The following is a 12,734-nucleotide window of genomic DNA, read 5'->3' as shown; positions in this document are numbered from 1 at the left end:
GGATAGGCAAGGCGGGTTGTATGACGTGTGTGAATTCCGGCACCTTTTTTTTTTTTTTTTTTTTTTTTTTTAGAAAAAAAGCACTGCTTTTTGTTCTTTAATAGGAAGGACTTTTGGATGTGGAAAAATTGGAATGTGAAGATGAGCTGACTGGTACAGAAATTAGCTGTTTACGCCTGAAAGGGCAAATGATCTACTTACCTGAAGCAGATAGTATTCTCTTTCTTTGTTCTCCAAGGTAAGCAAATAAGATTTATGTCTATAGTGCATTTATATTGTTGCAACAACTGGAATTGCAGCCTTTGAAACCAAAGAACTGTGATGCAAAAGGTTCTATGTTTGTTTTATGTTATACTGCTACATTAGAAGATTCTTTTTGATTCTTGATCATGAGGTGATTAAACATTTCTGCTTGTCCTGCATCCTTGTATAAGATCCACTCTTGAAGCTGATGATAGCATCACTGCTGGGGAAAGTATCAAAGTATAATAATATTAAGAAAAAAATAGGCAATATAAAGGTGGCTGGTAATGGTACAGTCCCTCAATAACAATTATTTTAATTCTTGTATTTTGACTTTGATTTCAAACAATGTTGTCAAAGAATCAGTTATTGCAGCAGACTAAAGCTAATGTTAGTTGATGAGCTGCCTTTTTATAGAAATGTACCACATATTTTGTTAGAAGAATAGAAACATGCGATATTAATAGTGTATTAAATGATGAAATAGAGATGTATTGTTACTTTTTGGCAATTGAAAAATGTTTGCAAAACAGATTAATCGTTTATCTTTTACATAAGTACCTGAAAAATCTTACCCTGTCATTTTCTCATCTCACTTTTAATTGCATTAGTGTGATGAATTTGGATGATTTAACTAGAAGAGGACTCTACTTAAGTGACATTCCTCTGCATGATGCTACTCGTGATTTGGTCCTTTTGGGAGAGCAATTCCGAGAGGAATACAAACTGACACAAGAATTGGAAATATTAACGGATAGGCTCCAGCACACTTTAAGAGCTTTGGAAGATGAAAAGAAGAAGACAGATACGTAAGATTTAATCTCCTACTTAGAAAATGAAATGGTATAAATGATCGATTTTTATCACTCTGTCTTCTGTTTGGAGGCTCATAAACAACTCTGATTCCTAATTGCCTAGTTAAAGTCAATGACGTTGCTCTAGATAAAGTAAGATAAAAATGTTGAACAAAGAAAGACAAACATGTCTCTTGCTGAAGCCTGAGAATGTTTTCTATTTATAGTTCTTGCACACATGTGACCTTTATACTTAGGTCACCATTTCTCTATCAGTCTGGGTGGATAAAGAAGATATAAATGTTTGAATACAGTGAACGTGGTTTAATGTCATGCCATGAATGAAACAATCTGGTTATGAAGCTTTGTAATAAATGCATTCTTCAGCCTTCACAATCTAAATGCTCCCCAAATGACTTGCAATTCACTCCTCATAATGTGTAGTCATCATTGCTAAATTAATTTCTAGTTATGAGAGTGCATCTCAGAGATATCTATTTTTGAAATCCTAATGTATAATGGGCTACTACTGACTTTGTCTTTATTAAAGTATTTTCTGTTACAAAAATCATTATGCATTAAATCAGGGTTCCCCAACGTCCGGTACGAAGCTTACTACTGGTCCGCAGCAAGTGTCGAGCGAGCACACAAATCTCCATTTGTACAGGGGGCAGGTATGTGCACCTGCCACTTGTGCAAATGGAGCTTCGCAAGTGCGCGCACATGCCACTTATGCACAACCATCCCCTTTTCCACCCCCCTGTCACTGTTGGTCCAGAAAGCTGGAAAGGTTGGGGACTGCTGTATTAAATTTAAATAAGTAAAAATAAAATCAGAAACATGTAACAAATCCAAGTGAAGTGCTACAAAAATTGTTAGCTATTGATAATATAATTATAATTAAGAAGCATATTAATAGCAATTTAACCATATATCTATTCAGCAGAATGTAATTTGCCTACGTTGAGCTGAAATGATGTATGTCTCTATAAATAGCAATAAAAGAATATAAATAAATAAAAGTATAAAATAATTTACTGTATATATTTATTGTGTTGTTTGTTTAGAAGTAAAGTTTCTAATGCAAATTATGCCTGCTGTAGAATATAAGTTTTTAAATCAGTGAATACTAGATATGAATATAATAAATTTATCGGAATAAGATTAATTTATTTCTTTTCTATTTTTTCCTTTGCTACTGTTACACAATCTTATGTAGATTATTGTATTCTGTGCTTCCTCCGTCTGTGGCCAATGAACTGAGACACAAGCGTCCTATACCAGCAAAACGTTATGATAATGTGACTATATTATTTAGTGGCATTGTTGGTTTCAATGCCTTCTGCAGTAAACATGCCTCTGGAGAAGGAGCTATGAAAATCGTCAATCTTTTAAACGATCTTTATACAAGATTTGATATTTTGACTGATTCACGAAAAAACCCATTTGTTTATAAGGTAAATATGATATGTCCTTTCTGTTCTGTGAAGAGGGTAACACTATATAAGGGCGAGCTTATAACTAATAGTGTAAAATATATATGGCTGAGCATATTTTTTTATGTATTACGAACAACAGAAGCTAGAGAAGTGGGTTGCAGATTCCAAAACATTTTAGTGAAGTCTCAAACTATCTCTTGGCAACTTTCCTAATATGGGCTTACACAATCTGATGCTAGGCACAATGTCTACAGTCTGAAATTAAATTCCAGGTTGGTTTATCATGAAATAGAATGAAAAATCGGTTTTGGTTAACAGATTGCTAGAGCCTATACAGATAAACATTATAATAATTTCTATTTTATTATGTTTAACCATGTAGTGATAATTTTGAATATTACATGTCACTGAGGATTGAATATTATTCAGGAAAATACTGCTATAAAATAGTATAGATAATAGGTTTATTCCTTCAGGAAAAGATTGCCGTGATCCATGGTCTTGCACTTCCTTTTAGTGGCTTATTGGGAGATATATATTTTGATGTACTTCCTAATCACAACATTATTTTTAAATAAGATTTCTTCTATTGACCATACTGGACTTTTGGCAAATGAAAGCCAATGGGTATATTAAGATGGAAAAGATGTTATTTTGGGGCAAAAAAGTGCTACATTGGGATGGGAAGTTAGGAATACATCTCCCATAATTATTAATATGTGTATGTTCTGAAGATTTTAGCTTCTCAGGATTTGGGAAAAATGCGGAAGATCGGGTAAATATGTTCCATGTTTGATAACTATGAAAATAATCTTTCTAATGAAATGATATTGCTTTAATGCCAGATAATTGATAATCAAAGGTTACTACTTTATTGAGGCAAGCAAAGAAAGGAAATATCATATCATAACTTTCAGATTTATATTTTGCTAGGTTGAGACAGTTGGAGACAAATATATGACAGTAAGTGGCTTGCCAGAACCATGCATTCATCATGCACGTTCTATCTGCCACTTAGCATTGGATATGATGGAAATAGCTGGACAAGTTCAAGTCGATGGAGAATCTGTTCAGGTCAGTGATTGGCAACATATTATGGGATTTAGGGATTTTATTATGATGCAATTTCAGTCCTGACTTAATGTAGGATCAACTATCAGGTTTTTAAACTCCATAAAAATAGGCAAGATGATGACCCACATTATGGGAAATCTGTCTACTACTTCTTTACTTCCTGATTCCTTGTGGCTATATAGATAAAACAGTTCTTAAAATCGAGGGTTCATTAGTATACAATTATGGACAAGAAGAAGAAATCTTATATATGTTAACATGTCTCTATAATATAGTATTGTAATTTATCTGGAAAAAGATGGACCAATAGACTAATATTTCTTTGCAATTCTTTACTAAGCAATTGGTTATATTTCTAAATACATAATTTTATTTTGCCATTCTTAGAGAAAGTGTAGATGTTTTCAGAATTACATTGAATGAATTTTCTAGTTCAGTTATATAAATGAAAACTTGAAATAGACCAACTATACTATATTTGATCTAGGTTTGTAGTGTTGTGTTACATATTTTGGTATACAGATTCAGTTAAAATTAAGCATAAGGTTCATAGTGTATTCTTATTACTGACTAACAATACTATTGACCTAATACTCAATCAACTTGTTATCATTTTCTTTTCTGTTGATTTTTTATAATAGATTACAATAGGCATTCACACTGGAGAAGTGGTCACAGGTGTAATTGGCCAAAGGATGCCTCGTTATTGTCTTTTTGGGAACACTGTAAATCTCACAAGTAGAACAGAAACAACAGGTGAAAAAGGAAAGATCAATGTCTCCGAATATACTTATAGGTGAGAAATTAAGTTTACTTATATCATTGTATCTATTTCCAAAACACAAATTTTAAACCAAAAGATGCTTTATAAAATTTACTCTAAGGATATTTTCTTTCAATTTACACTATCTAAAGTTTAGTTTTAAGTTGAGATAAATTCCTGGTAAAATATGGATACATCCTTGTTATTTTTGTCATAACAGTATGGAAGTAGTTCACCTACAGATAATGCACGACTTATGACTACAGTTGAGATCAGAATTTCTGCTGCCTAATTAGGCAGTTGTTAAGTGAGTTGCACCTTATTTTACAATCTTTTGGCTACAATTGTTAAGTGAATCTCATGGTCATTAAGTGAATCCACCTTCCCCTATTAACTTTGCTTGTCAGAAGCCAGCTGCGAAGTTCACATGACACTGGAACATGCAGCAATTATCATAAATATACTGGTTTTCAAGCACCTGCATTTTGATCACATAACTGTGGGGAAGCTGGAGTGACTGTAAGTGCAAGGACTGGTCATAAGTCTTTTTTCAGTGCCATTGTAACATTGGACAGTCACTAAATGAATGCTGTAAGTCAAGGACTACCTGTAGTCTAGTTTACAATCCTGAATTCCCTTTGCTTCAACTTATACATGTCATTTTAGCTAAACTATTTAGATTAAACACTTAGCATTGCCCAGAGGAATAATATAATCATTTTCAAACAGTCTGAGTGGTCTTTATAATGTAACTTTTGACAAATATAATCTAATATTTAAATGAAAGCCAAGATACTAAATTTCAGTACCTTAACTAGGAATATTATTCAGATAATGGCTTTGGATGATCAGGCATTCAGCATAATGGAAGATGCTGTGTGTCTAGTGTCTCTTTTATCTATTTGTTTGTCACTACTTTCACATATCACTATAGGAAAGTGAGTGGTTGTCTCCCTGTTTTGTTTTTATTTTGTTATTTTCATTCATTTTTTGACATTGTACATTGTATTTTCTTTGATCTATCTATTTTTGGATTCTACAGGGCATTATGAGTGTGTGTACTCTGTGTATGGTCTTGGTTCTTGATGATGTTGACATTCAGAATGCCTGCTGCAATATGTTTGTTATCTTCAAAGGGCCTTCGAATTGTCTGCAATCAACAGACAAAAGAACAAAGTGCAAGTGCATATTTAAAATCTCAAGCCATTATCACAGTGTTTCTCAACCTTGACAATTTTAAGGCATGTGGACTTCAAATCCCAGAATTCCACAGCCAGCATTGTCCACATGCCTTAAAATTGTCAAGGTTGAGAAACACTGCATTATCAACATTATTGGTGGCTACTGTTTTTCTCAAAAGCTCTTTGCTGATAGCTTGTTTTGATTCAATTGATTTTTTTGGAAATTTTTGAATGTCATATATTCACCATTGGACTCTAAACATTCTCTTGTGCCTTTTTGCTTGCGGAGATTGTTTAAAGATGCAAGAAGATGCTGTATTAGTCAGCCTGTTCTGTTAAGGTGTATGCATTCATTTTGATCATGCATTTATGCCCCGTTTATGTCCATGGTATATTTTGCTGCAAAAGTATTTGAACTTGTTGATTTGGTACATTTGATGCAGTTATTAAAAAAGCAATTGAATTGCTGATCAAGGTTGTCTGTGTGACTTATAATTATACTTTTGCTGTTTGTGCTTCTGAGCATGTGAATGTGATTTAATATTTTCTGACAGGAGTGCTCATGCTCTGGAAGAAGCAATTGAAAGGCTGTGCCTTGGGAGATCAGAAACAGAGCAAATCTATATACCCTCACATTCTTTTCAGAGTTAGAAATCCTATAGCCCCCAGACAAATGATTGCTCCAAAGAAGGCTATGACTGAGGATACCAGATCCAGGCTGTAAAAATCCAGATGACAGCAAACAATAAAAGTTTTCTGTAACTCTCTGCTTCCTTCTGGTTGTCATCCAGATTTTGGCAGCCCAAGAGACTTAATCACTGTTCCTCATGGAAGAAATGTCCAGCACTGTTCCAGATTTGTTTATATTGAATCACAGCCAGTCTGAACTGTGTCAACAAATCTTCCAGAATTCAATGTTCTACATTTAAATTTCATTCATGCCCTTATTTAATTATAATCTGTTTAATTTCAGATGTCTGATGACTCCAGAAAACTCAGATCCACAGTTCCATCTAGAACACAGAGGTCCTATTTCCATGAAGGGTAAAAAAGAACCAATGCAAGTTTGGTTTTTGTCCAGAAAGGGCACAGAGGTATGACTAATCGAAACATTTTATCAAAATAAAAACAAAACAAAAATGATGCAAGGACTAAATGTGGTTTAAGTAATCAAAATATGTTCATCAAAATAAAAACGAAACAAAAAATGATGCAAGGACTACCTACATATAAAATCTAAAGCAGGCTTTCTAATTGCAAAACTGAATATCCTCTTGAATAAATGAGCCATTTAAAAATATTGCTATGTTAATATATTTGCTATTTTGACAGCCAATTGCTATTATATATTACCAGACTTTATGTGTTTGTATTTCAGGAAATTTTTGAGAAAATGCCAACTGATTAAATATTAATTTTAATCTTTTCTCCTCCTGCACTAGAATTGGTATTTATTTAATGTCTAGTCCTAGTGATATCAGACAATTTACTGTTTTGCACATTATAGTCAAAAGCTCTTTTTACACTGCTTACGCTTTAGATTTGTTTTCAAAAATGGTCAGAACTCCCAAATTGGTTCTGACTTTGAACAGAAAGGATGGATTCTGTGCTTATTTTAATTGCCTTGACTTTTAAAGTTACTTAATTGCTGGTGTACTTCATGTTTCCATGGCTAGAGGATTTTTTTTCTTTAAAGCCAGTCATAGAGTAAACTTTAAACCACACAAGGTTCAGAACCCGAAATAGCAAATTTAAAGTGGCATCATTTTTTTTAATAATCTGAATGTTGGAAATAAAAACAAGGGTGATCTTTTTCAGATGGAAGCTTAAAAATATAAAAAAACAACATAAACTAACAATCAAAAGAAAAGATAAAGAGTAAGAAGAAAATAGGGATGGAAATGCAAAAAGGTATAAAGAGAAAGAAAAGAAAACAAAGATATATACAAAGAATAACTTCCAACTTCTGCCAAGGATATGAGGAACACTTCCATTCAACTCTTAATAAATCTATTTTCATGGTCACAGTATAATATTAAACTGTTATCATATATAATGGCTGCAAAATAGCATCATTCTTGGAAGCAGTAAATAATAAATATCCAATTGAAAGATAAGTAAACAAGATTAGCCTAGCCTTCATTAAAATAAATAGAATCTAATGCTTTGATGTATTATTGAGAAAGAATCAACTCACATATTGCTCTATCCTTTGAGACATCACACAGATTCGTATCACAGTAGGTTGCAGAAAAATATCAGTAATTCTAGTGGCTTATGAGGAAAAAGAAAATGTTTCAAACTATTTAATTTCTATAGTTCACCAATTAAAATATATTTTTGACATGCCAGATATTATTATTAATAGATTGCAGTACCTTACTTTTTAAACCTTTTTTTGCATGCCTTCAAGGAAGTAACACATGATGCTAAATGAGCCAGGTGAAAAGCTGGAGAAGAACAGAGTGAACCCTGTCCTGCCATTTATCTAGCCTGGCAGTATAAGATATGATTGCAGTTGCTTCAATTTTATGTCCAACTCCACAATAAGCAGCAATTCTTACATCAAGTTTCTTGCTTTTTCTGCTTTTTGTTCAGTTTGTATTTGATATTATAATATTTATGCTGTACAGTATATGTGTTTCAAGATCTTTTGTCTTCCTTCCCGAGTTATGAACATAAATAATCCATGCAAATGCCTACTAATCATAAAATAATATTTCACACATGTGCTTTTATCTCTATATTTTGTGACTAATCATCATGATATTTAAGCTTGTGTATGCATTTTCTATATAGAAGAAAAATGAAGGCATTTAGTGTTAGGTTTATGGAAATAAATACCAATTTCCACTTAAGCTGATCATATTATTATGCATAAGTTATCAGACCTTTTATGTATATAATTGGTTTAAATATTTGTTTAAATTAGGGATAGAAAGACTTTCACAGAAAAAAATTAGATGCCCTATTTTAAGTCCCAGACTTAGGGCAGATTTTTTGGTCCCTCATCTGATTTATTTTGGAAGCATGTCTCTATGAATATTCATATTTATCCAATATGTATGAAAAAGGGCCATTATACAAATCAGCAGCAAATTGCTTTAAAAATGTTGCTTTAACAACATCCAGGGAAAAACATATGTTAGAGGAAATTATAGTATATGATTGCCAGTATGCCTTGATCTGTAAAACATGTTAACTTGTGAAACACATTTGGATTTTTAAAAATCTGGTCCTTTCTTATGTAGCCTTTTTAGAAGTCCTGTTCTTTTGGATAATTTCACTTGTATCAGAGAACTGAAACTAATTGTATTTTCATGATATGTCTCTAAAACTTCAGAGCATAGATTTTATATATACTGTAGTAATATTATCCCTCCAAGCTTATAATGGCAAGAACAAGAAAAAAATATAATTCTGTTTCAAATTGCATCCGGGTAGAATCTCCAAATTAATGATGATGCACTTCTGCAAAACATCTTTTCTACTGTTTATCCATAAGTAAAACATTTCACATATGAGTAAGTAGTAAAACCTTTCAAATTACCTTCATTTTATTGCTTAAAAACAATTAAGTTATATGGTGGGTGAATCAGATTCATCATGTGTTCATATAAAATCCAATGGAAACATAATACTTATGTAAACCGCATTTATATTTCTATGAAGTTCTGATTATTTATCCATATTCCAAATATGTCAAACTAATAAATATAGTTTAGGAATTTTGTAGGGAATAATATATCAGTTTAAATTAATTTGATATTTAAATATGTATTAGATATAAATAAATAAATCATGATGATAAGGCCAGGCGGGAGGCAGAGTAGAGTTGCTACTATCACGCAGAAGACTCAGATGGTTTTCTGCTTTTTTGACTTTGTGAAATTGCATTCTAGGGATCAGTTGGGATTGTAGTTACTGTACTAGCCCTCCTGCCTGAGCTATGTTAACTACAGTATTTTCCCAAAAAATAAGACTGAGTCTTATTTTATTTTATTTTTATTTTTTTGTCTCCAAAATGGGCACCAGGTCTCACCTCGCAGCAGTGGCACCAACAGCCCCAGCCAGCCAGCCCACTAATTCTGCGGCAGCTTGCTGCCACTCATGCGCGTTGCCCTCAGCCTCCAGGAAAGGTCTCTGCAGCCGAGAACTGAGCTCCGGATTGACTCATGCAGTGCCATGGGCCTCCAGGAGGTGTTGTCCACGTCAATTTGGAGCTCGGTTCTCAGTTGCTGAGGCCTTTCTGGAAGGCCTCTGATGGCAAAATGGAAGCCGGGGGCACCGTGTGTGTCAATCCAGAGCTCCATTCTCAGCTGCAGAGGCATTTCCTGAAGGCCTCTGATGGCAAAATGGAGGCTGGAGGTGACACGCGCATGAGCGGCAGCAAGCGACCATAGAAGAAGTGTGCTGGTGAGGTGAGGTAGGTGTCAGGGCATGGGAGACCTGGCTGCAACAGTCAGTAGGTGCGGGGCACGTGGGGTAGCTGCACCCCCTAAGCTTGATTTTTAGGCGTGTACCTCGCCCTAAAACTAGAGCTTATTTTTGGGGTAGGGCTTATATTAGGCCCACCCTCAAAAATCAAGCTAGGGCTTATTTTTGGGGTAGGGCTTATTTTGGGGAAAACATGGTATTTCCCATGGCAGAGCTTGAAATACTGCAATTTCCCAGACTCAGGCTATCCCATGTGTAATCTGAAATGGCTCAAAAGTGACTCAAAGGTTCATGGCCACCATAATTACCATGAGCTTAACCTGGGTCATCAAGGACCCAAGATGTACTGATGGTCACATGTTGGAGCTGGCTTTTTTTGTGCTCAGAACACTCTTGCAGCCCCAAAGATGCTTTTTCACGAGGCAACTGGACTTCCTTGTTTTTCTTTGAAGATGTTTTGCTTCTCATCCAAGAAGCTTCTTCAGCTCTGACTGGATGGTGGGGAATGGAAAGATTTATTCTCCTTGCAGACAGCTGGTTATTTGCATTCTTTTAGAGAGTCATTGAAATCACCTGGATGTTTATCTGTATCATCTGGGTCACCTGAGTAGTGCAAATGGGTATGGAGCCTTCTTGGAACAGTTGAAAGGACTATGTTGTAGACTGGAGATAGATTATGTTGTATCCCTCCCCCTCTATTGAGAGAAGGCTGTTCAGTTTTGACATAGATGGCCTCCTCTTTGACTCCTCTTTCAAATCAGTAGTCTTCTCTGTCCAAAATGTGGGCTTTTTTGTCTTCAAAAGAATGGCCTTTGTCTTTTAAATGCAGATGGACTGCTGAATCTTGTCCTGATGGGTTTGTTCTCCTATGTTGTGCTATGCGTAGGAGAACAAATCCATCAGGACAAGATTCAGCAGTCCATCTGAATTTAAAAGACAAAGGCAGCAAAGTCCACATTTTGGACAGAGAGTACTGCTGGTTTGAAAGAGAAGTCAAAGAGGCCATCTGTGTCAAAATTGAACAGCCCTCTCTCAACAGAGGGGAGGGATATGACATCATCTATCTCCAGTATAAAACACAGTCCTTTCAACAGTTCCAAGAAGGCTCCACGCCCATTTGCACTACTCAGGTGACATTGATGACCCAGATAAACCTCCAGGTGGCCTCAAAGACACTCTAAAATAATGCAAATGACCAGCTGTCTGCAAGGAGTATAAATCCTTCCATTCCCCATCATCTATTTAGAGTTGAAGAAGCTTCTTGGATGAGAAGCAAAATGTTTTCAAAGAAAAACAAGACAGTCCAAGTGCCTAGTGAAAAAGCACCTTTGGGACAACTATAACCTGGATAACTGAGAATCTCCATAAACACTCTTGCAGCTTTCTGTTTAAGAACCTTATGGATCACCACTCCTGCTCTCCGGAATAGCATTCCTCCTGAGATCCACTTAGCCCTGACCCTGTGTCCTTTAGGAAAACATCAAAAACTTGGCTTTTCCAGCAGGCCCAGGATCAAGGCAATTGATGAACTGCTTGAATGGCTACTATTTAAATATTGTATTCTCCAATTGCTGACATTGTTGTATTTGATCTTGTGTTGTTTTGTTTAAAGATGCTTGTAATCTATTGTACATTGCCTTGAGTCATTTCAGATAGCAGTCTATAAATTATAATTATATATATATATATATTAAAATCAGTAAAATTAATGAACTCCGGGATATAAAATAGCCTTCTTTATTACTGAGCTTTCGTCAACTAGCTGTTGACATCATCAGTGTAAGGGCTGAAGATTAGGAGAAACTGTACATACACTTGTATGACCGTTATAATGGTCAAGCTATAGAATGTACATATGAGCGCGCATTATTTTAGCGTGCAATGTCTGGCTCAGCTTATGTGCTACACTGATGTTGTAGGGTGCTAATGTCCATGCTGTTGCTTCAGATACCCCGCTAATGTAGGGGAGCGTTGTCCAGGTTATGGTTGTTGGTCTGTTTTGTGTTTTAGCATTTGGCAAAATGGTTGAGTGGATGGTTAAAACACCTGGTGGAGGGTAGCAGGACCACAGTGAGATCATCGGAGGAGTTCCTGGAATTATTAAAATCGCTAAGGGTGGAGGATGACGAGATCATGGTGCCATTCAATGTGACATCATTGTTTACCTCCATTCCACAAAACCTAGCCATATCAGTGATAAAGAACCAGCTACGACAGGAGGAACTGTGGCAAGCTCGCTCGCTTAATACGGAAGATTATACCCAACTAATGAGCCTGTGCTTAAAAACATACTTCACGTCCCAGGGTACAATATATGAACAAGTAAAGGGTACGCCAATGGGATCCCCTATCTTGGGGATCATTGTAGAGGCTGTCCTACAGGAGTTAGAACTCAAACTATTGGCCAACTACTGCCCTAAGTTTTGGGCTAGGTATGTCGACAATACATTTGCCATTGTCAAATGACAGGACAGCGCCAGGTTCATGGAAGGGTTAAATGCGGTTTACCCGGATATTCAATTTACTGCGGAGGAAGAAGCCAACGGCACTCTGGCATTCTTAGATGTATTGGTCAGCCGACAAACCAATGGCACCTTCCACACGTTGGTTTATCGCAAAACAACACACACGGACAGGATTCTGCACTATGGGAGTAACCACCTGATGTCCCATAAAATCAGCTGCATTTGAACATTATTCAGGAGAATAAACAACCATTACAGCACAAGGGAAGCAAAAACTAGAGAACGGACCCACCTCTATTGCATATGCAAACGCAACGGCTATCCGGCAGATTTCATCC

The 12,734-nt window shown here is 35.6% G+C and overlaps 1 protein-coding gene across 1 annotated transcript in view; it reads left to right on the top strand.

The window, feature by feature from the left end:
* The window catches only part of GUCY1B1 (guanylate cyclase 1 soluble subunit beta 1), an 84,920-nt gene extending 75,814 nt beyond the window's left edge, over window positions 1–9,106 (top strand). Inside the window, exons 8-14 of the mRNA XM_015816543.2 lie at window positions 105–238; window positions 855–1,052; window positions 2,257–2,494; window positions 3,410–3,550; window positions 4,192–4,346; window positions 6,468–6,588; window positions 7,908–9,106. Coding sequence (XP_015672029.1) covers window positions 105–238; window positions 855–1,052; window positions 2,257–2,494; window positions 3,410–3,550; window positions 4,192–4,346; window positions 6,468–6,588; window positions 7,908–7,931 — 1,011 coding nt within the window. The 3' untranslated portion in view covers window positions 7,932–9,106. The remainder of the gene's footprint in view (window positions 1–104; window positions 239–854; window positions 1,053–2,256; window positions 2,495–3,409; window positions 3,551–4,191; window positions 4,347–6,467; window positions 6,589–7,907) is intronic.
* Window positions 9,107–12,734: the final 3,628 nt, after the last annotated feature.

This window comes from Protobothrops mucrosquamatus, unplaced genomic scaffold (genome assembly GCF_001527695.2).
Source record: "Protobothrops mucrosquamatus isolate PMUCROS unplaced genomic scaffold, P.Mucros_1.0 scaffold464, whole genome shotgun sequence".
NCBI classification, from domain to species: Eukaryota; Metazoa; Chordata; class Lepidosauria; order Squamata; family Viperidae; genus Protobothrops; species Protobothrops mucrosquamatus.
The sequence above is the reverse complement of the archived record's forward strand: the minus strand, read 5'-3'. Positions and strand labels throughout refer to the sequence as shown.